This window comes from Ruditapes philippinarum, unplaced genomic scaffold (genome assembly GCF_026571515.1).
Source record: "Ruditapes philippinarum isolate M1 unplaced genomic scaffold, ASM2657151v2 ctg239_1_1_1_1, whole genome shotgun sequence".
NCBI lineage: Eukaryota > Metazoa > Mollusca > Bivalvia > Venerida > Veneridae > Ruditapes > Ruditapes philippinarum.
This window is the reverse complement of record NW_026858173.1, coordinates 23,698-51,690: the sequence shown is the minus strand read 5'-3', so window position 1 is coordinate 51,690 and position 27,993 is coordinate 23,698. Positions and strand designations below refer to the sequence as shown.

The 27,993-nt window shown below is 34.0% G+C and overlaps 2 protein-coding genes across 3 annotated transcripts; both read right to left on the bottom strand.

Moving 5' to 3' along the window:
- Window positions 1-5: 5 nt before the first annotated feature.
- On the bottom strand, window positions 6-7,638 carry LOC132752362 (interferon-induced protein 44-like). Its single transcript, XM_060742673.1, has 6 exons — window positions 7,527-7,638; window positions 6,757-7,291; window positions 6,424-6,473; window positions 6,099-6,296; window positions 5,614-5,760; window positions 6-173 (listed from the first exon to the last, which is right to left on the bottom strand). The coding sequence occupies exons 2-6, from the start codon at window positions 7,286-7,288 to the stop codon at window positions 21-23; spliced, it is 1,080 nt and encodes a 359-aa protein (XP_060598656.1). The 5' UTR covers window positions 7,289-7,291; window positions 7,527-7,638; the 3' UTR covers window positions 6-20.
- LOC132752359 (interferon-induced protein 44-like) lies at window positions 3,149-27,978 on the bottom strand. Of its 2 annotated transcripts, none has more exons than XM_060742671.1 (7): window positions 27,823-27,978; window positions 27,009-27,543; window positions 26,696-26,745; window positions 26,368-26,565; window positions 25,888-26,034; window positions 25,489-25,660; window positions 3,149-4,267 (listed from the first exon to the last, which is right to left on the bottom strand). In XM_060742671.1, the coding sequence occupies exons 2-7, from the start codon at window positions 27,538-27,540 to the stop codon at window positions 3,954-3,956; spliced, it is 1,413 nt and encodes a 470-aa protein (XP_060598654.1). In that variant the 5' UTR covers window positions 27,541-27,543; window positions 27,823-27,978; the 3' UTR covers window positions 3,149-3,953. The 2 variants fall into 2 exon arrangements, with proteins under 2 accessions (XP_060598654.1, XP_060598653.1); XM_060742670.1 differs by lacking the exon at window positions 3,149-4,267 and adding an exon at window positions 24,769-25,123.
- Between the last annotated feature and the right edge of the window lie 15 nt (window positions 27,979-27,993).

Genomic DNA, 27,993 nt, shown 5'->3' with positions numbered 1-27,993 from the left:
CAAAATAAAATTTCATAATTTTATAACATAAGCGTCATAACACGTACAGTCTTACATGTAACATGTCTGTTGCAATATGTTAAACTATTATATCGATTGCCATAGGCTCCTTTGAGAGTTGGATACTTGACAAAGCCTTGTCCTTCATTAGATATTGGTGTTGTTGGATTAAACTGAAATATATAAACAAACTTTGCCAAAATGACAAAAAACTCTTTACGTGTAGACCTATTTCATAGATTTTATGACCAAACCGTCGTCAAACTAATTTGGAACTAAACTATATGTAAGTGCAATGAATTGTGCTCTTAGATTATTGAAAGGTTTTACACTTTGAACAACGTCAAATGCAGTATTCGCATGGTTCGTTACCTTATCGTCAGGAATTCCATTCATGTTGTAGGCAGTTTCCATATCATGGCGCGGCAAGGTTGTCGCTGTATACGTCTATATCAGGGCCTAGCAATAAGTGTCAATGTAACAAGTGGTCTTATCTGATGCTTTTATAGGAAAATTATTCAAGTATATATTCAAGCAACATTCAAGTATATATTCAAGCAACATTGCCATTAGACATAAGGCGACAGTATTGTCTGAGTTCCTATTTTTCTCAAGTTACCCCCCTATTTCAAATCTTTCGTGTTGTGAACGGCAGTCGTAGCTAGAACCATTGTTGTCATACTAGTACTTTTTATGATGAAATGATTTCGCATTAGCTATACAGTGGCTGAAATTTGTTAACGTAAAATGGCGTATCAATAAATAATCTTGTACGTTTTGAGTAATATTCTCAAAGAACGCACAACTTCACGAAGTTTGCGATGAAAATACAAATACTTAACTTTCAAATACAAATGATCGAAACTGAAAATACACACCTCGATACCAAGAATTGAGTCACTCATTCAAGTTCTTTGTCGGAGTGTCTTTGCTATCTTGAAATGTTATTTTTACACAAACAAATACTTAACTATTTTTTAAACTTGAAAGGTATTTGTTTATGTAAAACATAACATATAAATGGGTAGTGAAATATACATAAACATTTAAGATCATTGATAGTCATAAAAATAAAATGTTTAACTTCCAATATTATTAGGAGCTGGAATTCGTTATTTATAGATTAGTCAATAATATTCTTGATTTACATTATCATGATATCTATTTCCCAATGAATGCATTCAACTCCGTAACATTTGTGTATGTTCGCAAGGTTCATTCATCAGAGGATGTTGAAGACAATACCACATATTGTATAAATATGTTTGTGTCATGACACATGCACTTTTCCTTCAAAACACCGCTGTTTATGAATTGCAAACAACGTACTTGATAAAACTATGATCAGTACTTGTAAACGTCAGTGAACATTTTTCGAAACGATAATTTAAACCATGTTTGATTCAGTTGTTTGGCCCACTTCTTTTTTGTGTAATTAGTAATTTGGTAAATACTTATTGTTTCGAGTGCGAGGCGATAGAACCGTGATTTTTATTTGTTTGGGTCGTCATACCAAACAAATAATGGTAGCGAAATTTCAGACCCTGATGCTGTTAATTGCAAATGCCGAAAGTAGTCCGCTTTTCTGAAGCGGTTACTTCCCTTTATATGTACACTAACGCCGAAAAATTCAGGGGAGATTACTGCGTAAAGATAGTCAAATGTCAGGCGCATTAATTTTTAAGCAAAAAAGTTCCCGAACGGTCGAAGATTTCTAATATTGTTTTATTCTTTATAGATATACATGCTTATAGTAAGCTCCATGATTATTTACATCTGTGTTAAACAACAGTTAGCGTCGAAATAATAAGGTTACAAACCGCTAATTTAGAATAATATTGTTTTCTTCCGACCGATTCGTCTGGAGTTCAAGTCCCAGTTAAGGCAACTCATTTGTTTTCAAATTGTTTAAGTCAAATAAACATTTAATGGAATATCAGTGTTGCAATAAGTCTTATAGTCAATTTTCTACAATTAAAACGCTGGAAACATTGGTGGCACCATACAAAAACAAATTGGTTTATAATCTCACAACCTTCACCTTTCTGACATTCTGAGACCCAAACAAATTCAGCGCCTTCTGTGCTTTGATTTTCAATCGTTCTGTATTTTATCTCCATGTGTTAATTATTATAGGAAACATAATTATCTTTGACTGAAGTGGATTTAATAAGGAGAAGGTAGCACCGAACGACATCCCTTCAAGTAAAATCTACGAGAGTCACATAATTGGTAAATTACATTGTTTGTACATTTAAAAAGTCACATCAATTAGAGTGTGGGAATAAAAGTAAAAACTTAAACCTACTAAAATACATGTCTATCTTGTAAAGTAATATTTAGATTGGTTTTTATGCATCTCTTTTGCATTTTAATACATTACAGATTTACACCAGATTCAAGTGCTTGAAATATCTCAATCACATAGTTGATTAGAGCTGATTTGTTTGCAAATGTGTATTTACATTTAAGCTATGTAAATATGAAAAGAGTTAAACATTCTCCAATTTTTTTTTAAATCCTGACAACCAAAGCATGCAAGGCGTATTTTATTTTGAATATTTGTGTATTCACACAATATTTCATTCCTTGGTATTTTGTACCAGAACGCACAGTTTTACCATTTCGTTTTCTTGGAGAGGTCCCTGTATCCCCAGTAAAAGGGAAAGGAGATCCATTCAGTATGTACCTGCAGCTCGCATCAACACTTTTCGTTCACGCAGCCTGCGTTTTTGAACTATAAATATGTAGGGTTAAGCCTGGATTGTTTTAAGAATTGCATTAGTGTCTATAGCTCTGGAAAATAATTAACAGTGAAACATGTCTTAACAACCTATATATATATATATATATATATATATATATAATCTGTTTGGGAGAAAAGCATTATTGCTTCTCTGCATTAAAAGATGATAACCTGTTCTAGCAAAGTATCCCCAGATGAGCGATCCAATGTCATATTTATAATATCTTTCGATTCTGGTACACCAAATTTCTATGCATTCAATAGAAACTAGATCTCAACCCTTTACTTTACAGGACAATGTCCTTTAAATTTTTTAGTTTGATAAATTCTTTGGCCGTAAAATGCCTTTAAAAACAAGGGGAATCTTTCAATTAACTATTTGTAAAATATTCATAACGTCGAAAAAAAACATGTTTTTATTCTTTTCATCTCATTCGTAACACTCACAAAAGACGTACTTTTGTATAATTTTGTATGGGCTTGGGTTATTTCTGATAGAGCACGTATTCGTGGGTTTTCAGGCTTTCGTCATGTTTAATCAGCTTGCAGTCGAAATTTATGAAACTTGCACATAATGTAATAAACGACTATCGATTAACAAACTATTATTTTAGCTTTATATTTTGAAAATATCTAGATATCAAAATCTTTAAAGTTTGATAACTGTGCTCTAATTATAAATTAATCGTGTCCTTTCCTTGATGAAAGACCAACTTTTATTGACGGGTACTCTTCTATCTACAGAGAGCGAGAGAGACAAAGGGGGGGGGATAAGATAGAAGAAGAACAAACAAAAAACAACAGCAACAAAAGCATATCCATACAGAGGATGCAAAAGAATGTTTCTTATCTCAAATCACTATACCTATTTTATTTACAAATTAACTACAACAAATCTAATGGCAACGTTTTTGTCTGGTAGGTGGTCAGCTGGTTTGAAATAAATTTCTCAGTCCAGCCAAATTCCTTGCCCCATTTACCGCTTTATTTTGTTTTGTCGGTCAAACATTGTCAAATAAAGATATAAGAAAAATATCTTTACACTGAGCATATCATACATTCTGTCGTGTTTTGTTTGTAAGCTTCACTGAAAATGTTCCGAGTTTTCTCCATTTCATGGTTAAAATCCAGTTAATAAATGTCACAATTTTTCAACAATGTCTCGGTCGTAACAAATCAATTGTTACAGTAATAGGTAAACTTTATATTATTTGCCATGTCGGCCTTCAACTTCTTGTTGCTTGACATCGAGTGTATCTAGGAAGTTAAAGAGATGATTCTCTGTAGACAATAAAAGCCTTTTCAGTGTATGCATTGCTAAAATGCTCACGTGTGTGTCCACATCTATCTCTTTTTCGTAATTCTTCAGTGGAAGAATGAAACTTCGAGGAACACCAAATATGTTAGATACTTTGTCGACCAGGTTTTTAATGGTTTCACTCTGGTAGACCTTCGTTATATCTTCTTCGACATAGGAACAAACGTTGTCAATCTTTGTAAGCACAATAGCCTGGGGAAGCCCTAAAAGGATTTAAGTGCGACTTTTGTCAAAAAAATAAATAATTACAATGCGCAAACTTACAAGACTAAGAGTGCAAGTTATGGACAGGTGAATGTCTAAAGCGGCAGATGCCTTTTGATTTAATTTTCTTTTCAAGCACAAGCATCAGGTTGTTTGGATAAATGTGAAATTTTACACAATACTGCTAACCAAAGTATTGTGGCCGTAGGGTTGCTTTTTATTTAAATGTTAACAACAATATGTTTGTAAAAGTTATTGCGAATTGATGAGCGAGTTGAATAACTTTTTTGTTATTTATTCATTGTGATTTTCAAATTAAATTTAAAAACACAACACAACAAAAAAAAAACAAACAAAAAAAGAAATACTTTCTCCTAATGTTGCCTGCTGCTTTTTTAAAAATTTTTCAACATTTTTTTCTGACAAAAGGTCGTTGGCCTTTAAACACAAAACACACACATGAATTTCTTCCAAACTTGGAGACTTTACAAAAAAATGGATTTTATTAGTATTGGTGTCGTTGGGTTAAAATGAACATACAAGTATACAAAATGATTGTCAATTAATACTTTATTTAAATTTTTTCATATTTAAAAGACATTTTCCCCTTTGATTACTTATGATACATTACTATTATGAATGAAATCATATATTGCTTTAATACGTGCAAGGACAATAATAATAAATAATGGTGACTGTGTAAAATAGAGAAAAACAGAATCCCTAAAGAAAGCCCAACACGGCAAAATTGTAATTGTTGTACGCTCGGTTTGATTGAGCCTGTTCATGGACGGTAAATGAAAGTGCAAGTTACCGTCCACGCCCCCTAGTACCGGCTTAAGCAGAATTCAACATTTAAACACGTAAAATGGTGAAAGTTTGAATTTAGAAACATCCGCAGATGTGTTCATACGGCGGTTATCATGAAACCTTCAATGTGACACAGTAGTGCCATTCCATGAAAAGCGGCGTATGGTCCCCAATTGACAAAATGCGTGTGCCCTAAACGAGTAAACAATGGGCGGAACTAAATAAAATGGAATTTTGAAGGGGAACTGAGGTTATGAAGCCTGCATATCTCAGATAAGACGTCAAAAGACAATTTAAAAAGCAGGCAACATATCCTAAGGGTGATTAGACAGTATTCAGTAGGAATACTGGAACCAGCCATGTTGAAAAAGGCCAAATAGAAGAAATTTAAATACCACATAACATGTAAAAACAACAAATATGTCGTGCTGAACGATCTTCAAGAATCGAAAATATAACATCTTTGATTAAATGTACGGGGAGACTGTGTAAATCCGACAATAGATTAAACTGAAGTTTTCTACTTAGCTAATACCTGATATCCATCTGAAACGTGACCATCCAATACGTTTCCCAGCTCTTGAGCATCTATTCCTTGGCTGTCCTCTAAACCCATTGTGTCGCAGAGGCAAAATTTCAATGGCTTTTGCTTTTGAGAACTTCTGACACGATACATGCGATACTACAATATGAGAACCTATTTAACATAACTAGTTTCATTAGTATACGACGGTGTAAAATTTTCATTGGTGATAGACAAATAAAAGACAATCAAAATATAAATAACAAAGTCAGTCACGGATAGATAATATGTATGTCGTGAATAAAAGTGAAAAACGTTTGCATACTAGAATGTCATTCCATATTTCTGTATTTCTGTATTTCTATTGGTGATTCAGTTCAGGTATAAATGTTAGAACAATTGCTGTCTAATAGTTTACTTACTGTTTAAAACAGAAATCTATTTGAAGTCCATGTTTCTCCCAATAAATATACCGTTGGTATTTTCTTTATGTTTACCTTTGACGTAATACTTTTCTCTGCACTTCCACAAACAGCTTGGTCTGAGATATGGCCACGGAATACAGACGCTACAGTATTGAAAAAGCTTGATTTACCAGCGCCCACTGGTCCTATTACTAATATGTTAGCCGTTTCAATGTCAAGACCATGTGGAGGCGTATATGATTCCGCGTATCTTTTCAGTAACATCAAATCCTACGAAAGGAAATGTTTCATACTTTGCAAAAAAATTCGAAGATCAAAACTTGCAAATATAAAAAAGAATATAGAAAGATAACCGTAAAAAGCACGTAAGGGTGAACCTCAAAGTTTGTACACTCACCTCCGATTCCCAGCCAGTCGATGCTCTCCAAACACTTACCAATGGTGACTCTAAAATATAAAGAAAATACAAATTCAATTTAAAATGACATGTATAAACAACTTTAAAAAATGACAACATAGACATTTTTGTATTTTGCTATGTCTATTTCAGCAATATTTTGAAATATTCTTACTAATTATTAAGCACAACATTTATTTCAATTACGAATAATGAGTATAAAAGAATCCAATGCAAAACAGTCTATATAAGATTCGTTTCATTTTTTGTTAATTGCTTGTGATATTGATGTTATGTTCTTTATGTAAATAAATGAAGTTTGTGATTAAATACCTGATAAGCTGTACACTTCAACGTCAAATACAGTGTTGACATTATCCGTTACTTTGTCGACTGCAACTCCACCCATGTCATAGGTGGTTCCCATCTTCATGACTCCGTTTAGACTGAACTGATTTCCTTGAGCGGTAAGGGTGTCGCTGAATACATCTAAATCATGCCCTGATCCAAATACTGGGCCATGAGTGTCAATGCAGTAAAAGGCCTGATCTGATGCTTTTACAGGGAACTTATTCAAAGCAACTTTGCCATTTGACTCTAAGCGGAACAAAAATGCCAAATCGTCTTTTACGTAGGCTCCAGTACTGTCTGAGGTCCAACTTTTCTCAACGTATCCCCCATATATAGAATCCTTTGTGTTGTAAATGACCGTAACAGTTGGACCTTTGTTGTCACACTTTTGATGGAATGTTGTAGCCTTAGCCCCGTCACGAGTGAAGCTATACAATAGATGAAAATCTTTAGCACCACTGCCAATGAATCTAATAATCGAAGTTTTTTGCTTCAAGTTGAGTTTTCCATCCATTGTCTACAAGATAATGATTAAAACTTATCAAAACATATAATGATATTTTTTATTATGGTGAATTATTCCTTTTTATTTGTCATGTCCTTGTTTAACAATGCTTTGTTGTTTTAATATGCTTATTCAATTGAGATATCTTATTTCAATTAGTATTTCAAAAATATATCTAGATACAGAGACCAAAAGATGAGAAAAAATCCCAACAAAGAGAAACAAAAAAACCCCACTAAAATCTTACCTATCGTATTAATGTATAACCTCCGACAAAAAAACCGAAACTGAAAATACTGTTTGATACCAAGAATTTAGTCAATAAATTTAGATTATACATCAAATGTTCTTCTTTTGATAAACTTTTATCTCAAATCTATATTTTGAGCTTGTCATTGTTAAAGAAATATCACATTGCACAAATTTATATGAACTTTATGACTTTGTCTTTTTCATATTCGAATCACACATTTAAAGATTATAACAATGGTATGTTTGATAGGTTTACGCCATGCCGACAAAATATTGGTCATATGGCGACGTTCCAGCTTTACTGGTGGATGACAATTTTATGTACCCGCGAAACTGCTTTAATGGCTCCTTATCAGACAATATGATAAAAAAATCAAGGTCATTATTTGTAAACGCAATCAAACCACGTCTTGTAATATTTTTTTTAACATTAAAAAAATGAACCATAAACATCGTATAATTTTGACTGATCTACTTAATGTTAAAATATTGTTTAATTTTAATAAATAAGTGTTCCATTTTGTGTGCCCTGATAATGAAAATTAAAGAAATATATCTTAAGAGTTATTATAGAAATAGACCAATAATGTTTATGTTTACTCATTTATTTTTTATGAAGTGATAAAAATAAAGACACAATAATGATTTGTCAATATATAGGAAATGAAGTTTACAATTTACCAAATACCGGTAACTAATGTTTAGATCATAAATATTTGTAGCTTAACCTATTTTAATGTATACCTTACATGTCTAAACTGATGAAAAGTTTTTACTGAGTATAGAAAAGTATGTATTAGTCACATTTTTTTTATTTTTGTCATTTGTATTAACATGTAGTTTTGTCTATCATGTTAACTTTCATGTCATTTTCAATAAACTTTTATTGCAAATTTTTTGTACAGTTTTGAGTTTTGTCGATCACATTCTTGTCCATGTGCAGAGCGATACTATGAAAGTTTTGTTTGTATGTATAATCTTAATTTTAAGTATACGAGGGACGGTCAGAAAATATCCGGACTTTTCATGCTCCTCTCTTTCCACGTGCAGCTATATACACACATTCTATATTGGTGAAAACTACATTCATTCGCCAGTAAAGTGGTCAGTTTTTTCAATGATAGTTGTGTATACACAGTATTTTGCCCTCTGATATATGATAGGTGTTTCGTCTAGTTGCAGAAGGTGAAAAGCCTTGCCACATCTTTCAGAGTCTTAAAAAGATTTTCTGATAAATGTGTATCACGTTCAACCTTCTACATTTGGGTTTCTCAGTTTCGTGAAGGCAGAACAAGTGTTTGTGACATGCCTAGAACTGAGGCTGGGACCCTAACAATGGTTGCAAATGTTAAAGCTTTTGTCAACAAAAATCGTCGAGTAACTTTGGAGGAGGTAGTCAACAAGTTTAGCATCGGTAAGGCATCGGCACACAAGATTGTACACGAACATCTAGGCATGAGCAAGGTAAGTGCCAGGTGGGTGCCTAGACAGCTGTCCGCAGATCAAAAGGCAACCAGAGTAACCAATGCAAAAGAACATTTAAGACGTTTTAATCGTGGAGGAGATTAGTTTTTGAACTCATTATCACTGGAGATGAGATGTGGGTTCATTATTCCGAACCTGAGACAAAAAGCTCAGTCAAAGCAGTGGAAACGATCTGATTCCCCACCTCCTAAAAAGTTTAAGCTGTCTCCTTCGGCTGGCAAAGTCATGCTTGTTGCCTTTTGGGATTCACGAGGAATGATACTTACTCAATTCATGCCAAAAGGTCAAACTGTCACCGCAAAGTACTATTCTGAAGTAATTCTGAAAAATCTCAGAGAAAAGCTGAAGCAAATGCGTCCCAGGTTAGCACAGAAAAATGTCCTCCTTCTTCACGATAACGCCCCCTCCCATACTGCCGCAGCTACAGTGGAGGTTATCAACTCTTACAAATGACAATTGTTGTCTCACCCTCCTTATAGCTCAGACCATGCCCCCTGTGACTTTTATTTGTTCCAGAACTGAAAAAAAAATTGCTTGCTGGAAAGAAATATAAGACCAGGGTGGCTTTTATATCTGCTGGTACACAGTACCTAAAACATAGGTCTACGTCATGGTTCACAGCGGGAATACAAAAGCTCCCACGAAGATAGCAAACGTACGTAGACGTAGATGGAGAATATTTTGAAAAAGACTATAGAAAGATTTTTTTTAAATGCTGAATGGTTTTCGAGAACGATTCGAAAGTCCGGATATTTTCTGACTTCCCCTCGTAGATGACGAGTTAAAAACAACTTTTCTTGAGATGACATCACAGAAATGTAATATGAAACATTTCGAACATGTTTTGAAATTTGATTATAAAGCCTGCATTGAAGCATAGAGAGGTCAAAGTTTGTGTACCAGTCTGTTTAATCATCATTTATTGATGGATTGTAACACAAATGATAACAATCATGACTACAAGTGTGACACATGTAATTGAGGTAAACATTTGCAAGGTCAGGGTCACTAGAGATGATTAAATATCTAGACATTGTCCGGATATTGCCCAGAGCATATCTCCTATATGTATATCTATTATGCCTACGGAAGTATTTTGCGACAATGTTTTATTGTTCTCCGTACAAAAGAAAATGTGTTGAGTCGTGGAACACAAAATATTAGGTAATACATAATAATCACCGTAAACGGAACGCAAGAATGTTGAAAAAAAATGCAGGAATTTTGCAAAAGTACCGCTGAATTGTGCAAATTAATGGGAGGGGGGATGTTCATTTCGAAAAGAAAAAAGGACTGATATATATTTTGAAATACTTGTTCATCAAATTAAAAGAGATCAATAAGCTTATACGGCTGCGAAGGCATTATTTACTAACTCTCATAAATATTCCCATTTTTTTTTTGCATTCGAGATTCTGTGAGAAAAAAAGTGTCTTGGTTACCGTATTTTAGTATAAGGTGTTTTTCGCCGATATGAATGAGTATAGTAACGCGCATTAACAGCAGGTAGAACATATAAAAGTGCGATACTTTGAAAGCGAGGTGAAATGGTACGATACGGAATAATGACCGAGGAACGCGACAAATGACGTAGGTTGTAGCCGGTTTGTTTTAAATATGTGTTGTATGTTGTTCTTTGTTTTCGAATAATGAAGTGCATGCGAAACCAATAAAGTTTTGTATGATCGCCAAAATAAAACAAAATATTTCATAGTAAGGAGAAGTTATTTAGGTATTTGTCACTGTCAATATACAACCAGCAACCTGCCATAAACGTTACAAAGGATACATTATTCTACAACAATGCATTCAGAATTGGTATCTATTTCCTATTTGTAACCGGCTTGTAGTTCACTCCGCCCTTTTTCAACTTACACCATGCCTATGACAAGATATCATTTCGGTCGACGATGTAAACGTGGGAATATTGGCCAAAAGCCAAAATATACCTAAAGGGACGATTATATTTTACTGAACATGTAGAATAGCCTTACATGCATTGTTTGCGGGTCACAAGGTGCTGGAACATCGACAGATCATGGTAGACGTACAAAGGAGAATTCCCTATATTTGGAAACTGCCATATTTACCACTTAAAAGCTTAGCTTAATAATTTTACATAATATATATTGTGCACAATGCCAAAATATACAGATAAGTGGAGCATAAATGTTAAAATCCCTTAATAGTAATTGAATGAAAAGCACAGGAAGGGACAGGACGAATTATAATTACACACCTCCTCTATTGTTTGTGACAGTTATATATTTTTCCGATAGACCTGTTTCAACGAAAAGGGGCGTCCTAGGCCAAGTGGTAAAGGCCGTTGACTTTAAACCACTTGTCCTCACCGCTGTGGGTTGGAATCCCGACAGGGATTTTGGATTCTTTCATGCGAGGAAGCTATCTAGATAGCTAATGGAACGTCGGTGGTTCTACTTAGGTGATCTTTCGTGCCTGAAATAATGCACGGAGAGCACCTGAGGTTTTCCTTCACCGGGAAAGCTTGAACGTCACTATATGGCCTATACTGTGTCGGTGTGACGTAAAACCCAATCAAACAGACAAAAAAGTTTAAACAAACAAAAGGAGATCCGTTATGGGGTCTTCTGTTGCACGTGCAGAGGTCTTATCTTGTCAGACGGACCCAGTCATGTAAAGCACGTGAGAATATAGACATGTATGAAGACAAAGTAAACATTAGATGTAATCAGAAATGATAATTGACAAACATGTAAATTATTTTCGAAGTAATTTTTTGTAAAGGTTAAAGTGTTTTAGTGTTTGAAATTATTTCTCGTCCAATAGGATTGCAATATTTCAAATGAATCGTTACACATTTACTTAAGTAATCGGCAAACTGTTCATCAGTCTGGTAAATCGAATGTTTATAAAAATAATTTAAAACACTAAGCCGGTTAAAGTTCATTGGTACGTATTTACAAAATTAAATTGGTCGCGCGGCTGCAATCCTATTGGACAAAAACAATTTCAAACACTCATCCTCGTAAAGTGTCATATAACAAAATATAATTGTTCATTCATTGATTAATGCCATAAGTACTGCTTAGATTATCATCACGAAATATGACTCGATTAAATACGTCCTAAACGTGACTAAGACTTCATTTTGTAATCAATACATATTATGTATATATATAATAATTAAAAACATTGAGGCTGGTTGACAAATGCGTACATGAATAAAAAATGTTTTATGATTCTAAAAAATACGGAATACTTTACACATGTATATAATTAATTTCATGGGAAATAGGTGATCAGACGAAGTCCGTCTGAGCGTCCTGTAAAATTTACAGGGAAGAACTGAATATTAATAGGATTTTCACTGGTCATTTAAAATTACAACAGAAATCAGGGAATCGCATTGGTCGCTCTAACATTAGTATAAAAACATACAGAATTTTATATACTGTGGATAACGTCCCCCGGAAGGAAGACCGGATGATAAATATAGATGCGATATAAAATATTGTTCATTTTTACTTGGAAAGGGGAAAGTTTCCCGGGAAGGTTTTTTTTTTGGTCTACTATTGTATAAAATGGGGCTTAGTTTACTTTTGATGATTTTTTTCGCAGATTTTATGTATTTTGTATGATAATTTACAATACTTGCAATGTTTGCAAAACATCAACCATTTCCATTAAAATATATTGCAAAGAAAATATAAAGATTAAACGAAATATGAAAAGTAGGACTCGAACCTATGACCTTTCTTATATTATAGACAACCTCTTAACCAACTGTGCTATTGAGGATGTGATAAAGGTATGCTTCAACCTGATGTTTTTTTTCAGAATATTTAGTAAAAGAAATTCAATTTTAACCCTCGTGCATTTTATGGGTATTAAATACAGAAGTTTGATCGAATATTTTATGAATGCTGACAGTCAATAAAACCAACCTATAATTAATACTTCTTTATAGAACGCCATAGCTGCCTCATGTCATTACAATTCTTTTAATCTTGCCTAGAAAGCGTCTTATTATGTCAAATATTAGCGTTGTGTTGTCATAGTATTTTGTCGGGGGCCTCCGTGGCCGAGTGGTTAAGGTCGCTGACTTGAGATCACAGGTCCCTCACCGCTGTAGGTTCGATCCTCACTCGGGTCGAAATCTTTCATGTGAGGAAGCCATCCAGCTGGCTTACAGAAGGTCGGTGATTCTACCCAGGTGCCCGCTCGTGCCTGAAATAATGCCCGAAGGGGCACCTGGGGTCTTCCTCCACCAATAAAGCTGGAAAAAATCGACGAAAAAATCTCGGCGGGACGCTCTAGGATGGCCCGACTTGAGTGTACGGTCGCCCATATGGGCTTTCCGGCGGCGACCTTAAATAAACGCATAAAAAAGAGTATTTTGTCGACTTGTCTAAACATTGCCTTATTATGCGTAACAGTAGAACTACTTATCTCTTTAAAATGTGATGTTAACTTGACTTAACATTGTTTAATTATTTCAAACAGTAGTGATATCATGTCAAAATGTCGTTTCGCTTGTCTGAACTTCGTCATATTATGTCAATTAGTCGCGCTATTTGGTCAAATTGTGGAGCTGTTTTGTCAAAAGACTGTCTAATCATTTGAAACCGTAGTGTTCTCTTGTCGAAATTTGGTGTTGTCTTGTCAAAGCACAGCTTTATTTTATCAAACTGCTATAATATTATGTTGTCAAAATACGGTGTTTAAATGCCTTAACATTGTCTTTTTGTGTCAAACAGAAGTGTTAATTTGCCAACGTACACTACTCAATTGTCTTATTATATCAAATATTCGCATCATCTTGCTGAAATAGGGTGTTGACTGGGCTAAATCATGTCTTATTATGATAAACTGTATACTATTGTGTCACAAAATCGGTTTTGACTGGTTAAAAGTCAATCTTACAAAGTCGAAAAATTGGGGTAGTTTGTCGAAATGTGGTAATGACTTGTTAAAACTCTTTCTTATAATGTAAAACAGAAGTGCCATATTGTCAAAATTTAAAGTTTTCTTGTGAAAAACATAAACAGTCTTATTATGTCAAATTTAGTTCTGTCTTGAGAAAGCCTGATTTTGCTAAACTGTCCCTTTATCTTTTTTGCTCTATCTTTTCACGCTCCGCGCTGACTCTGGTCACGTGATACTTAATTTGGACAACATTTCATCTGGACAGGATAACTTGATTATCTGACATAATAAGACGGTATTTAGATAAGTTAACGTAATAAATTGGCAAGTGAACGCCACTGTATTACATAATGATACTGCGGTTTAACAAGTAAACACAACATTTGAAAAGGAAAAATGATAATTTGCCATAAAAGACGATGTTTAGTCTAATTAACACCGAACATTGACAAAATAAAATGACACTTTGACAAAAAGATAGTAATTTTAGACAAGTCATCACTACGTTTCGACAAGATGATATGACTATTTGACATAATAAGACGAATCTAGACTTAAATAGCGTTTTATCAGTTCATAACCATAATTTATAAAGATACCACAATTTTTTCACATAATAAGATAGTGTTTAGACATGTCAATACTATCTTTCGACAAGTCAACAATACTATTTGACATGATAAAAAAACGTTTACACAAACAAACAAAATTTATTGGCAAGTCAACACTAGTATCTCACATAATAAGTATACTTTTACACAGGATAACAACAGCTTTAGACAAGAAAGGATGATTTTATGCCACAATAAGACAGAATAACACCACCTCATACAAAGCAACATAACATTTTGACAAAACAGGACAATACTCAGACAAGTCAATATAACGGTTGAACAATATATCGCTACTAGCCGACATGACAAGACATGAGTTTGACAAGTTGATACCAAGTTCTGACAAGATAACACTAATACTTCACATAATAACATAATTTCTAGACAATTTACCTCCACAGTTGGACAAGACAGCATGCTATTTTGACATAAAAGACATTCTTTAGGCAAGATAACGCTGAATTTGAACACAATGACATGGCAGTCTGACAAAATGTGACAGTGTTTAGACAAGTCTATACCATATCTGCACAAGACAAAACGACAGTATAACATAATACAACAGTGTCATAACAAACCAGGATTGCATTTGGACAAGATGACATAAAGGCCCGACAAGATAGCAATCCTGTTTCACATGATAAGACAATTTCAAGGCCACATTTAAACAAGGCTGTATTTAGACATGCTGAAATCTTAATTCGAAAAGATGGCGTGCATGTAAGATATAGTAAGACTTCCAATAGGCATGTTTACACAGGATTTGGACATGATAACAAGACGTTTTGAAAAAATAAGACAAATTTAGACAAGTCAGTACTATGTTTTGACAATATAACATGAATATTTGACCTAATAATACTTCGTAAAGACAGGTTCTCATAAGACGTTGGCAAGCAAACACTATAATTGTACATAATAAGACGCTTTTAGGGAAAAATAAAATGAAATGTAACAACATGAGGCAACTATGGCGTTCCATACTTCTTTGTTTGCAATCTTTCATACACTAAGCGCCGTTGGTTTATTAACGTCATTTGATTATATAGATAGTACATCATTTACTGCATAACAAAGACAATTCAGTTGGTATTGTCCTAACATACTAGTTGGATTGATTTACGTTCTCACGCTAACAATATAATATGATTGACAAAGCATAATATTTGTTTTAAATCCATGAAGTATGAATTGATTTAATGACTCCTGCGTATAATCTGATTTGAAGCATTTGATACGAAGATTACAATTAACATGTAATTGTTAAAACTGACTGTTTTCTTATATATATTTATATATTGGAAACTCATTTTACGCGCTCGGTAATTTCACCACTCGTTCATGTCGTTAATCACAATACACTGGCAATCATGTATGTCTCACTATTTTCCACAAATATATCAGAACAACGAAGCGTGTTCAAGGTGAAATGTAATAGTCCCCTCAATAGCCTTTAAATTAAGAAGAACGTTTTAAAAATAACTTGGAACAAATGATTACCATTATGAGTTGATGTTAAGAGGGCAGTCGCTATCTTCCAGTTCAATGTCATTCTTAAGGAGTCAAGTGTAAAAATGTGCACATTTTGTGTCCGCTCCATATTAAAGAAACTTAACACAAACGAATATCACCATTATGGAACGATGTGCGCAGTTGAGATTATAGGAATGGCTTCAGTCTGTCCGGCTGACTTGTTTTTTTCAGTCTGTCCACATTCATATCCCTCTTAATATAAAATGTAGACAATGCAGAAAGTGAATAGCTCCATAGAAAAAAACATGTAGTTGTATCATCGTACAATATGATATTAAGCTCACCCATTTAAGTATTTAAATAGTTATATATATTTTTTCACGCCCTCTATTTCTCATCATTTCTAAATGTGAGATCTAATTGTTTCTGCCCATTTTCGTGTTAATATCATTATCCTGTCTGTGTAAAATTTTGAGGTTAAAACAGTCGTCACACTTATCTATCCCAGTGTTGTACAGCGGCAGGGGACATTACGGATATTTACTATAGTACTATTTATACATGTATATATGGTAATGTAGGCTGTATATATTGCAACTAATTATACTTTTCAAAGAAACATTGTGATATTTTGAACGGGCGATGTCTTTTTCAAGTCAAACCTCGAAATTCATTTTTCTACCCTGTAAATCGCCATTAGTATTGGAAGCAAAAACCAAAAAGTTTTAATAAAAAATTGAAAATATTCATTCTTCAAAGTCGAACTTTAGACACAATATCCCACTTAATTTATTTTTCAAATCGGTTAAATACTATGCAAGCGGCCATACTGAAAATAGTTGGGGTTTTATTCCAAAATTCGTGCATGCCCACGATGTAACACAGGTATCGGTGACTTTCTGTTGTATTGTCAAATTTTATCATTTTATTTGTTATTTAGTGGCGTGAATTTAAATGTATTGAATTAATTAAGTTAATATAACTATGTTATGATATATCATGCAATAACAATAAATTGATTACACCAGTGGAAAACAGAGAAGTCTCATATAAATGATTAAATTACCGTAATAACGACATGTTTTATCTGTAGGATATGGTGGCTGATGTGTGCCATTTCGCGTTTTCGCCTGCGACCCCGTCAAGCGAAAAGTCGAGAATTAAAACAAGTTAAAATGGCGAAGGCGCGGAGCAAAAACAAGCTTATAAGCGGGAGCGCGGGGCGAAAAGTCGAGATTTAATTGTAAAACCGCGGGCCGCGAAGCGAATTTTTATTGTTAAAGAGCGCTAATTAGCGTGCTGTTGTCCGTGCCCCGCCAAATTATTCTTAAAAACCTCAACTTTTCGCTCCGTGCCCCGCCAACTAACGTGTTGTCGCTCCGTGCTCCCGCCGTTTTTGTAGTTTAAAATCTCGTGTTTTCGCCCCGCGCCTCCGCTAAAAAGCGTGTTTTCGCTCCGCGTCCCCGCCGTTATATACATTTATTTAACCTTGTTTGGTGCCCCCGATAATAAGCGTGTTTTCGCTCCGCATCCCCGCCGTTTTATTTCTCAAATCTCGTCTCGCGACCCCGCGGGCCGAAGTTATATTTTTTAAATCTCGTCCCGCGACCCCGCAGGGCGAACTTTTATTTTTTAAATCTCGCCCCGCGCCCCCGCTAACTAGCGTGTTTTCGCCCCGCGCCCCCGCCGTTTTTTCTTAAATCTCGTCCCGCGACTACGCGGCGCGAAGTTTTATTCTTAATTTTCGTCTTCCGGTTTTTGGTGGGGCATGCGCAGTTTTTTTACACAGTGTGTCAACACAGGCATGGATGCATTCTATCTGTAAACTTGTGACATTTTAACAGGTTAAACAAAAATTCAATACAGTATAGATACCGATTCACTTTTGATTTAGAGATATTTTCTTCTCTTATTTTGTGGAAGACGAAAACACGAAAATAAAGAAATAAAAACTTCGCCCCGCGTGGGCGCGGAGCGAAAATCAAGAAATTAAACGGCAGGGTCGCGGGGCGAAAACACGCTAATTAGCGGGGGCGCAAGGCGAGATTTAAGAAAAAACTTTGACCCGCAGGATCGCGGAGCGAGATTTAAGAAATAAAACGGCGGGGGTGCGGGGCGAATGCACGCTGATTAGCAGAGGCGCCGAACGAGATTTAAAGGATAAATAAAACCGCGGGGGCGCAGAGCGAAAAGACGAGATTTTAACAACAAAAACGGCAGGGGCGCGGAGTGAAAACACGCTAATTAGCGGGGGCGCGGAGCGAAAAGTCGAGTTTTTTTAAGAGTAATTTGGCGGGGGCGCGAATAACAGCACGCTAATTAGCCCCCTATAACAATAAATATTTCGCTTCGCGGCCCCGCGGTTTAACAATATAATCTTGACTTTTCGCCCTGCGACCCCGCTAATTAGCGTGTTTTCGCTCCACGCCCCCGCCATTTTAACTTGTTAATTCTCGTCTTTTCGCTTGGCGGGGTCGCGAGGCGAAAACACGAATGGCACAAATCAGCCACCATAGTAGGAGAAGTTTTATATTATATTCATCGATGGTTTAGATCTGTTTAAGATTTTTAAAATATATTCTCCTATTCTCAGTTTTACTGAATATATAGTATTAATAGATTAATTTTATAACATTAACTTGCTACTGCATGCAATTGAAGATAAAATTATACCGGCAGTAACGGTCCACTTTCGTAAAATTTAGTTGTTAAGATAGCAAAAACTAACCTTGATTAGTAGCATATCGCAGGAATAATTTAAATATTCACACAAGAATATTTCAGCATTAAAAATAAAATGAGAAGCGGAATCAATAACCTAACGTACAAATTGAATAGTCCATAATGTCCGACTTATTACTAAGTTTGATACTGCAAAAGAATGAACAAGTTGGATTTTTTTACATCTGTGATCATAATGTGAAGTTTCTAAATTGCCTTTCAATTCCATAACCGGCGATGATTTGTATAAGACTTCAAACCAATTTTGAGTTTATCAATATTGAGGGCATTTACGCAGGTAAATAATCCAAAACAACCAGAAATAACTTTAAAGTAGGGGAAGAAATAACAAAACGTAAAAAAATACCTTAAAACGACAAAATGAAAATCTAGCACAGTTTGTTTGATCGAACCTGTTTATCATGATCGGTGCAAATTTTTATATAACTTTGACATTATTCAGTAATGTAGCTAATTGACTTTATTATGACCATACATGTACGAAGGTATAAAGGTATTTAAAAACATTAGTTAATCAAAATTTTCCTCAGTGAATTTTTTGGGAAAACGTACATTTGGACGCTATGACACTTAGCGCGGAGATGCAATATGGTGATTGCACATGAGCATTATATCTTAATTTGTTTTAGTCTTTTCTTTGTGACTGTGGTTTTTAATTGTGCTTTAATTTAGGGAAATGTTGCATATTGCTATTGTGTAGTCGTCTTTAGGGACGGTCAGGGACAAAACCGCGTTCTGTGAACGTCGCACTGTCTTATTGGTCTTTCCTCATATCTAAATCCATTTCCCCCTTTTTTCCAGTGCAAGTGCAAGTGCTTTGAGATAAACGTAATCTCGATACGCTGTGGGATTGCAACAAGTAACTGACTAACCGAGTACTCGATCGAACATCAGAATATCGGTTAACAAAATTGTTATTCGATTACACGGACAAATATATAATTCCTATTTGTTGCGATTTAGAAAGATTGGGGTATCCAATAACTTCAAATATTCGGTTTAAAATACATTTTAAATGCAATGAAAACATCTTTGTAGTGGTGTGAAAATGATAGATCAACATTTTGACATGCACATGTGATTGAACAACCGTGTCGCTACGTCATTCGGCCTCTTATGATATTTAATTACCAGTTTGTAGCCGAAACTTGTTTTAAGGTAACTGTTGGGCCTGATTGCTATTATGAATATTAGTTAGATGTATTTGCTAGCTTATCCATCGGCGCCTATCAATTTATATTATTTCAAGAAGATAAAAGGGTATATGAACTGTTGTTATACAGTTTAAATATTGACATTGCAATAATTAAGACGTTGTAAATTATAATGTTTTTGATAAAATTTTAATTAATTTGTTTATTGTTTATTGTAAGTTCCCTCCCTTGCAGTCCTATTTATAGTTACAAATTCTATGAATGTAAATAGAAAACGAAAGTAGCATGCAGACGGTTTTGTTCTTATGTGATAATACTTTGAAGGTCATTGAAAATCATCCGAGTCGTGATGAAAATACAAGAAGCATGCGAGAGGTCTTTTTGCTGCTGTGGGAGATTTGTTTAATTCGAAAATATTTGTGGATACTTTTGCATAGAAGACACAATGCATGGTTATAAATTACAATTATTTAACAAAATAGAATTTATTATATACATTAAATACAGTATCATAATAAAAGTTTGTTTTACACTTCATTTTTTAAAGAATAAATGCCGGAGAAATGGACTTTTTTCTTGTCGCTTAAGGAATACTTTTTCTACAAAGGGAATAATTTATGTTATGTCATCAAACTAAATTTAAAATAAATGATCACACATATATATAATAAAGGTAGTATCAAAATAAAACTTACTTGTAAAATTCAATAAGCAAATTTTCGATTAATGTTTTGGTAAGTATGTGGAAACATTTCCTCTACATTTTCCAAAACGGGCATAAAGTATTTTAGTCCCAGATTTACATAAAAAATGTTTATATCATTTGATTGGAATAAACAGTATATAAAGCTGCATGCTTCCAACCACAATTAATATTTGAGGAAAATCTTGAGTAAAATTTGTGCCATTTGCGCCAAAAAACCTCCGTTACGTTATTTATTCGTACCGGTTAAAAAGTTTAAGGAACAGCAAAATGTCGGTACACGGTTCACTCGGTCATATAATAGTGCATGGTGATATTGTACCTGTAATGTTCACTGTTACTATTTATTCCCTGCGGTCTGGAGACCGCAGGGTATTGGTTCGCGTTTAACTTTTGAGGCATGATGGAGCACGTGACCTGTTTTCGGTACATGGAGGAGCACGTGATCTGTAAACCTTACATGATTGGTTAATTGACCCTTTCGAAAACCTGGCTAAATACCGTTTGCCGGTACGTGACGGATTTACCTCTAAGGAATTAGGCAGAATTACATCTAATTAGAACAAAAAACTATTACGTGATATTTCTAATTTTCTATAAATATTTTACCGTTTAAGGTTGAAAAACTTGAATGATGTGTTTGAAAATTATCAATGTTTCTTTAATATGTATCTCAAATTTTACAGACAATAAATTGTTTATACTGAAAATCTACAATATTAGAATATTCGATCGTAGTGGCATCTGCCATAATAAATAAAGATATTTTCTGCGTAAACTTGTGTGTTTACTTTATTTGTTTGCTCGGAATTATTCATCAAATGGTAGGTCTATTTAATCATTTTCTTAAAAAGAAATAATTGTTTAATGTTCGACCTTCTCCGGTCATCAACGGTCACCAGTTTCCAAAGACCTTCTTCTATATTGATCGACTATATGTTGTTCCCCATAACACTACAATGTTGAAAATAGTTAATAAATGAAATATCTTATATCATTAAAAATGTTCCCCGCAGGAAACCATTTTACTTGTCGGAATATGGAATAGTAAAACGCTATTCAGAAAACAATACGGTAATTGATTTATACAATTTAAATGTTTAAAACGGAATGAAACATCCACGTAGCGCTAAGTGACGTAAATGATATTTTCCAATTTTCATACGTACCGATTTGTTCACTTCGATGTTAAATTTTCGTTTAAGTTAAGTCGTATTTTGAAACGGAGCATGCGCAAAACAATTTTTGTAGACTGCTCCTAATGATTTTACGCTATAAATGAGATTCATTCACTACAATCAGATATGCAAAAATGGATGCCGCCAGCAGTCAGTCTGAACACTGGAGAGGTCTGATGACCTTTCCAATAAATACTTACCTTTCTAATGATTAGTTTGCCTACAAATGACCGAAACTGAAAATACATATCTTGATACCAAGAACTAAATGTTGTTTTTAGTTTAATCATATTTTATTGCTATATACATGTATATACAATACAGATACAAATTTCATATGTATTCTAAACAGCAAAAGCAAACGGGTTGGGCTCAAGTTCTTACAACATTAGCAGTCGGCCCTCCCCGGTAGATAATGAAACGAAAAAAACTATATTCAATACTTAATGGCATATAACATAAACATAGTGTATATCGTGTATAATTGCTGATGGAATGAATCGTAAGAAACGATTTTTAACAATATACAATAAAGTAATCGAACAGATAGAAATCAATAGAAATCAATCGATAAATATGGATGATCTAAGGATTCAGTATTACCTACCCCCACCCCTAAGTGTCACGGGTTTCGTTAAGGCTGTTATGTGCATTTACTTTATATTGGGTACAGGGTATTTGTAATTACTTCTTATATAATATTCTAAGTACATGTATAACTGATTACAATAAAGGTTTAATGTTTAGGTATAAGTGAATCGATTTGTATTTTTAATAAATTTATGGACAGCAGTAAATATAACTTCATTATCTTTCGATGCTAGGCTATCACTACCAAGTAACAGTAGATTTGTATTCAATGGGTGGAACGTCCTAGTTTCTGTAAAGAGTGTTATTCTTTGCGTTTGATAACTCGGGCACTTAAAGAAAAAATGCTCAGCATTCTCAACTGCATTTCCGCAATGACACTTGGGATTTTCACTAAGATGATTTCTAACTAGGTCATCTAGGTCATCTTTACATTGTACAACCATATATTAATGATTTACATTATAATCTATGTTTCCCAATCAATTCAGTCTCCTCAGCAGCATTTCATTATTCGAGGGATGTTGAAGACAATATGTTTTAATATGTCTGTGTCATCAGACATGTACTGTTCCTTCTTCAAACCATCACTGTGTATGAACAACGTACATCAGTACGTGTAAACGCCAGTGAATTATCATTTTTCGAAACGATAATTTAAACCATGTTTGATTCAATTGTTTGGCCCACTACTTTTTGTGCAATTAGTAAATTGGTAAATACTTATCGTTTCGAGTGCGAGGCGATAGAACCGTGATTTTTTTCAATCGTTCTGGATTTTATCTCCAAGGGTTTATTATAGGAAACATAATTATTTTTGACTGGAGTGGAATTAATTAGGAGAAGATCCCACGACATGCGGTAGCACCGAATGTGATACTTTCAAGTGAAATCCATATGAGTCAATTAATTGGCAAAATAAATTGTTTCTATCTTTAAAAAGTCACATCACATCAAATAGAGTGTGGGAATAAAAGTAAGAACCTAAACCTACAAAAATACATGGCTATCTTGTAAAGGAAGTTTAAGATTGGGTTTCCTCCTTACCAATGTGCGTTGAGTGAATCTTTAAAAAACATGAAGTACTCTGGATGTAACCACAAAAATATAATGAGGTGATTTAACATGATTTGAAATTTAACTTTTTATGCATCTGTTTTGCATTTAAATATATTACAGATTTACACCAGATTCAAGTGCTTGAAATATTTTAGTCACATATTTGATTTGAGCTGATTTGTTTGCAAATGTGTATTTACATTTAAGCTATGTAAATATGAAAAGAGTTAAACATTCTCCAAATTTTTTTAATCCTGACAACCAAAGCATGCAAGGCGTATTTCATTTTGAATATGTGTGCTACATGTGTGTATTCACACAATTTTTCATTCCTTTGTATTTTGTACCAGAACGCACAGTTTTACCATTGCGTTTTCTTGGAGAGGCCCCCGTATCCCCAGTAAAAGGGAAAGGAGATAGATATACCTGCAGCTCGCATCAACACTTCCCGTTCACGCAGCCTTCGTTTTTTGACTAATATGTAGGGTTAAGCCTGGATTGCCTTAAGAATTGCATTTGTCTATAGATTTTGAAAATAAGTGATTATTTTCTGAAATAAATACTTCTAGGGTAAAACATTGTCCCGCCCTAGTATAGGGTACGCCTTGCGTACATAGAATTACATATAAAACATATACAGTGAGCATGTCTTAACAACCTATATAATTTTATATAATCTGCTTTGGAGAAAAACTTCTTGCTTCTGCATTAAAAAATGATAACCTGTTTTAGCAATATATCTCAGATGAGCGATCCAATGTCATATTTATAGATATCTTTCGATTCTGCTACACCAAATTTCTATGCATTCAATAACCACTAGATCTCAACCCCTTACTTGACAGGACAATGTACATGAGTTGTTTAAATTTTTTAGTTTGATAAATTCGTCGGGCGTAAAATGCCTTTAAAACAAGGGGAATCTTTTCATATCATTATTTGTAAAATATTCATAACGTCGAAAAAATCATGTTTTTATTCTTTCATCTCATTCGTAATACTCACAAAAGACGTACTTTTGTATAATTTTGTATGGGCTTGGGGTTTTTTTTTGATAGAGCACGTATGCGTGGGTTTTCAGGCTTTCGTCATGTTTAATCAGCTTACAGTCGAAATTTACAAAATTTGCACATTATACAATGTAATATAATAAACAACTATCGATTAACAAACTATTATTTTAGATATATATTTTGAAAATAGCTCAGATATCAAAATCTTAAAAGTTTGATAAGTTTGCTTTAATTATAAATTAATCGTGTCCTTTCCTTGATGAAAGACCAATTGTTATTGACGGGTACTGTTCTATCTACAGAGAGAGAGAGAGAGAGAGAGGGAGAGAGTAATAGAGAGTAGTAATAGGTTAACTTTATATCAATTGCCATGGCGGCCTTCAACTTCTTGTTGTTTGACATCGAGTGTATCTAGGAAGTTAAAGAGATGATTCTCTGTAGACAATAGAAGCCGTTTCAGTGTATGCATTGCTAAAATGCTCACGTGTGTGTCTACATCTATCTCTTTTTCGTAATTCTTCAGTGGCAGAATGAAATTTCGAGGAACACCAAAGATGTTAGATACTTTGTCGACCAGGTTCTTAATGGTTTCACTCTGATAGACTTTCGTTATATCTTCTTCGACATAGGAACAAACGTTATCAATCTTTGTAAGCACAATAGCCTGGGGAAGCCCTAAAAGGATTTAAGTTCGACTTTTGTCACAAAAATAAATAGTTACAATGCGCAAACTTACGAGACTAAGAGTCAAAGTTATGGAAGCTGAAGGTCTTACGCGGCATATGCTTTTTGATTTAATTTTCTTTTCAAGCATCAGGTAGTTTATTTATAAATCTCTGAATAAATGTGAAATCTTACACAATACTGCTAACCAAAATTATGTGAATGTAGGGTTGCTTTTTATTTAAATGTTGACAACAATATGTTTGTAAAAGTAATTGCGAATTGATTGTCGAGTTGAATAACTTTTTTTGTTTAAATTAATTCATTGTGATATTCAAATGAAATTTAAAAAAAACAAATAAATAAAAACGCAATACCTTTCTGCCTAACTTTTGCCTGCATGCTTTTCACTTTTTCAAGCATTTTTTCCGACAAAATGGTTGCTGTGTTTCCATCAAATACAAAACACACACAATGAATTTTCTGTCCAAGTGTTGGAAACTTGACAAAACCATGGATTTCACTAGATATTGGTGTCGTTGGATTAAACTGAAACATACAAGTATACAATATGATTGTCAAATTGAGATACGTCTATTTATTTAATGCTATAATTCATATTCAATAGCACATTTTTCATTTGATTTTTTATGAGACATTACGATTTTGAATGGAATCAGATATTGCTTTTATATATGCAAGGACAATAATGATAAATAATGGTGTGTAAATCCAACAAATGATACTAGTAAAGCTAAAGTTTTCTAAGCTAATACCTGATATCCATCTGGAACGTGACCATCCAATACGTATCCCAGCTCTTGAGCATCTATTCCTTGGCTTTCCTCCAAACCCATTGTGTCGCAGAGGCAAAACTTCAGTGGCTTTTGCTTTTGAGAACTTCTGACACGATACATGCGATACTACAATATGAGATTCGATGTAAGATAACTAGTTTCAGTAGTATTTGTACATGAGGTTGCAGGGTATTGGTTAGTGATGAACAAGTAAAAGAGTCATGACATTCAAAATATAAATACCTAAGTCAGTCATGGATAGATAATATGTATGTCGTAAATAAAAGCAAAAACGTTTGCATATATCATTCCACATATTCTGTCAATTTATTGACGATTCAGTTCACGTACAACTGTTAGAAGAATAGTGCTGTTAAATAGTTTGCTTGCTTTTCAAAACAGAAAAAGTCTATTTGAAGTCTCCCAAAAAATATACAGTGGTTTATCATTTATGTTTACCTTTGACGTAATACTTTTCTCTGCACTTCCACAAACAGCTTGGTCTGAGATATGGCCACGGAATACAGACGCTACAGTATTGAAGAAGCTTGATTTACCAGCGCCCACTGGCCCTATCACTAATATGTTAGCCGTTTCAACGTCAAGTCCATGTGGGGGCGCATATGATTCCGCATATTTCTTCAGTAACATCAAATCCTACGAAAGAAAATGTTTTTTATACTTTGCAAAACAAAATCGACGATCAAAACTTGCAAATATGATAAAGAATATAGAAAGATAACCACTTAAAGCACGTAAGGGTGAACCTCAAAGTTTATACACTCACCTCCAATTCCCAGCCAGTCGATGCTCTCCAAACACTAACTAATGGTGACTCTAAAATATAAGAAAATACAAATTTAATATAAATTTGGCATGTATAAACAACTTAAAGAAAACATGACAACATAGACATTTTTGTTTTTTGCTATGTCTATTTCAGCAATATTTTGAAATATTCATACTACTTATCAAATACGCATAATAAGTATAGAACAATCCAATGCAAAACTATATAAGATTCATTTCATTTTTTGTTAATTGCTTGTGATATTGATGTTATGTCCTTTTGAAATAAAATGAAGTATGTGATTAACTACCTGATAAGCTGTACACTTCAACGTCAAATACAGTGTTGACATTATCCGTTACTTTATCGAGTGCAACTCCACCCATGTCATAGGTGGTTCCCATCTTCATGACTCCGTTTAGACTAAACTGATTTCCTTGAGCGGTAAGGGTGTCGCTGAAAACATCTAAATCATGGCCTGATCCAAATACTGGGCCATGAGTGTCAATACAATAAAAGGCCTTATCTGATGCTTTTACAGGGAACTTATTTAAAGCAATTTTGCCATTTGACTCTAAGCGGAACAAAAATGCCCTATCATCTTTTACATAGGCTCCAGTGCTGTCCGAGGTCCAACTTTTCTCAACGTATCCCCCAAATATTGAATCCTTTGTGTTGTAAACGACAGTAACAGTTGGACCTTTATTGTCACACTTTTGATGAAAGGTTGTAGCATTAGCCCCATCACGAGTGAAGCTATACAATAGATGAAAATCTTTAGCACCACTGCCAATAAATCTAATGATCGAAGTTTTGTGCTTCAAGTTGAGTTTTCCATCCATTGTCTACAAGATAATGATTTAAACCAATTAAACAATATGACAGTATAATGACCAATTTTTATTATGGTGAATAATTATTTTTTATTTGTAGTTGTATTAATTTGTCGATTCAACTGAGAAATCTTATGACATTCTTAAATTGTATTTTACAGATATATCGTGTGACAGGAGGAAAAGAATAATAATAATAATAATAATAATTATAATAATAGTAATAATAATAATAATAATGTAACAATAAAAAATAACAAACAAAAAATCATCAAAATACTAAACTCTTACCTCTCAGATAAATGTAGAACCTCCACAAAAGATAAAAACACACTAAAATCTTACTTCCCAAATAAATTTACAGCATAAAACTTCCGCAAAATATCGTATAACCCCCGATCGAAACTGAAAATACTGCTTGATACCAAGAATTGAGTCACTAAGTATAGATAACACATTAAA

Coding starts and splice junctions, on each gene's coding strand:
- LOC132752359 (XM_060742671.1), bottom strand. CDS start 27,540: ATGGATGGAAAACTCAACTTGAAGCACAAAACTTCGATCATTAGATTT. Junction 26,746..27,008: donor TGAAGTGTACAGCTTATCAG/GTAGTTAATCAC, acceptor CTTATATTTTAG/AGTCACCATTAGTTAGTGTT. Junction 4,268..25,488: donor GGCAAAAGTTAGGCAGAAAG/GTATTGCGTTTT, acceptor AAATCCTTTTAG/GGCTTCCCCAGGCTATTGTG.
- LOC132752362 (XM_060742673.1), bottom strand. CDS start 7,288: ATGGATGGAAAACTCAACTTGAAGCAAAAAACTTCGATTATTAGATTC. Junction 6,297..6,423: donor CGACTGGCTGGGAATCGGAG/GTGAGTGTACAA, acceptor TTCCTTTCGTAG/GATTTGATGTTACTGAAAAG. Junction 5,761..6,098: donor AGAAAAGTATTACGTCAAAG/GTAAACATAAAG, acceptor CTCATATTGTAG/TATCGCATGTATCGTGTCAG.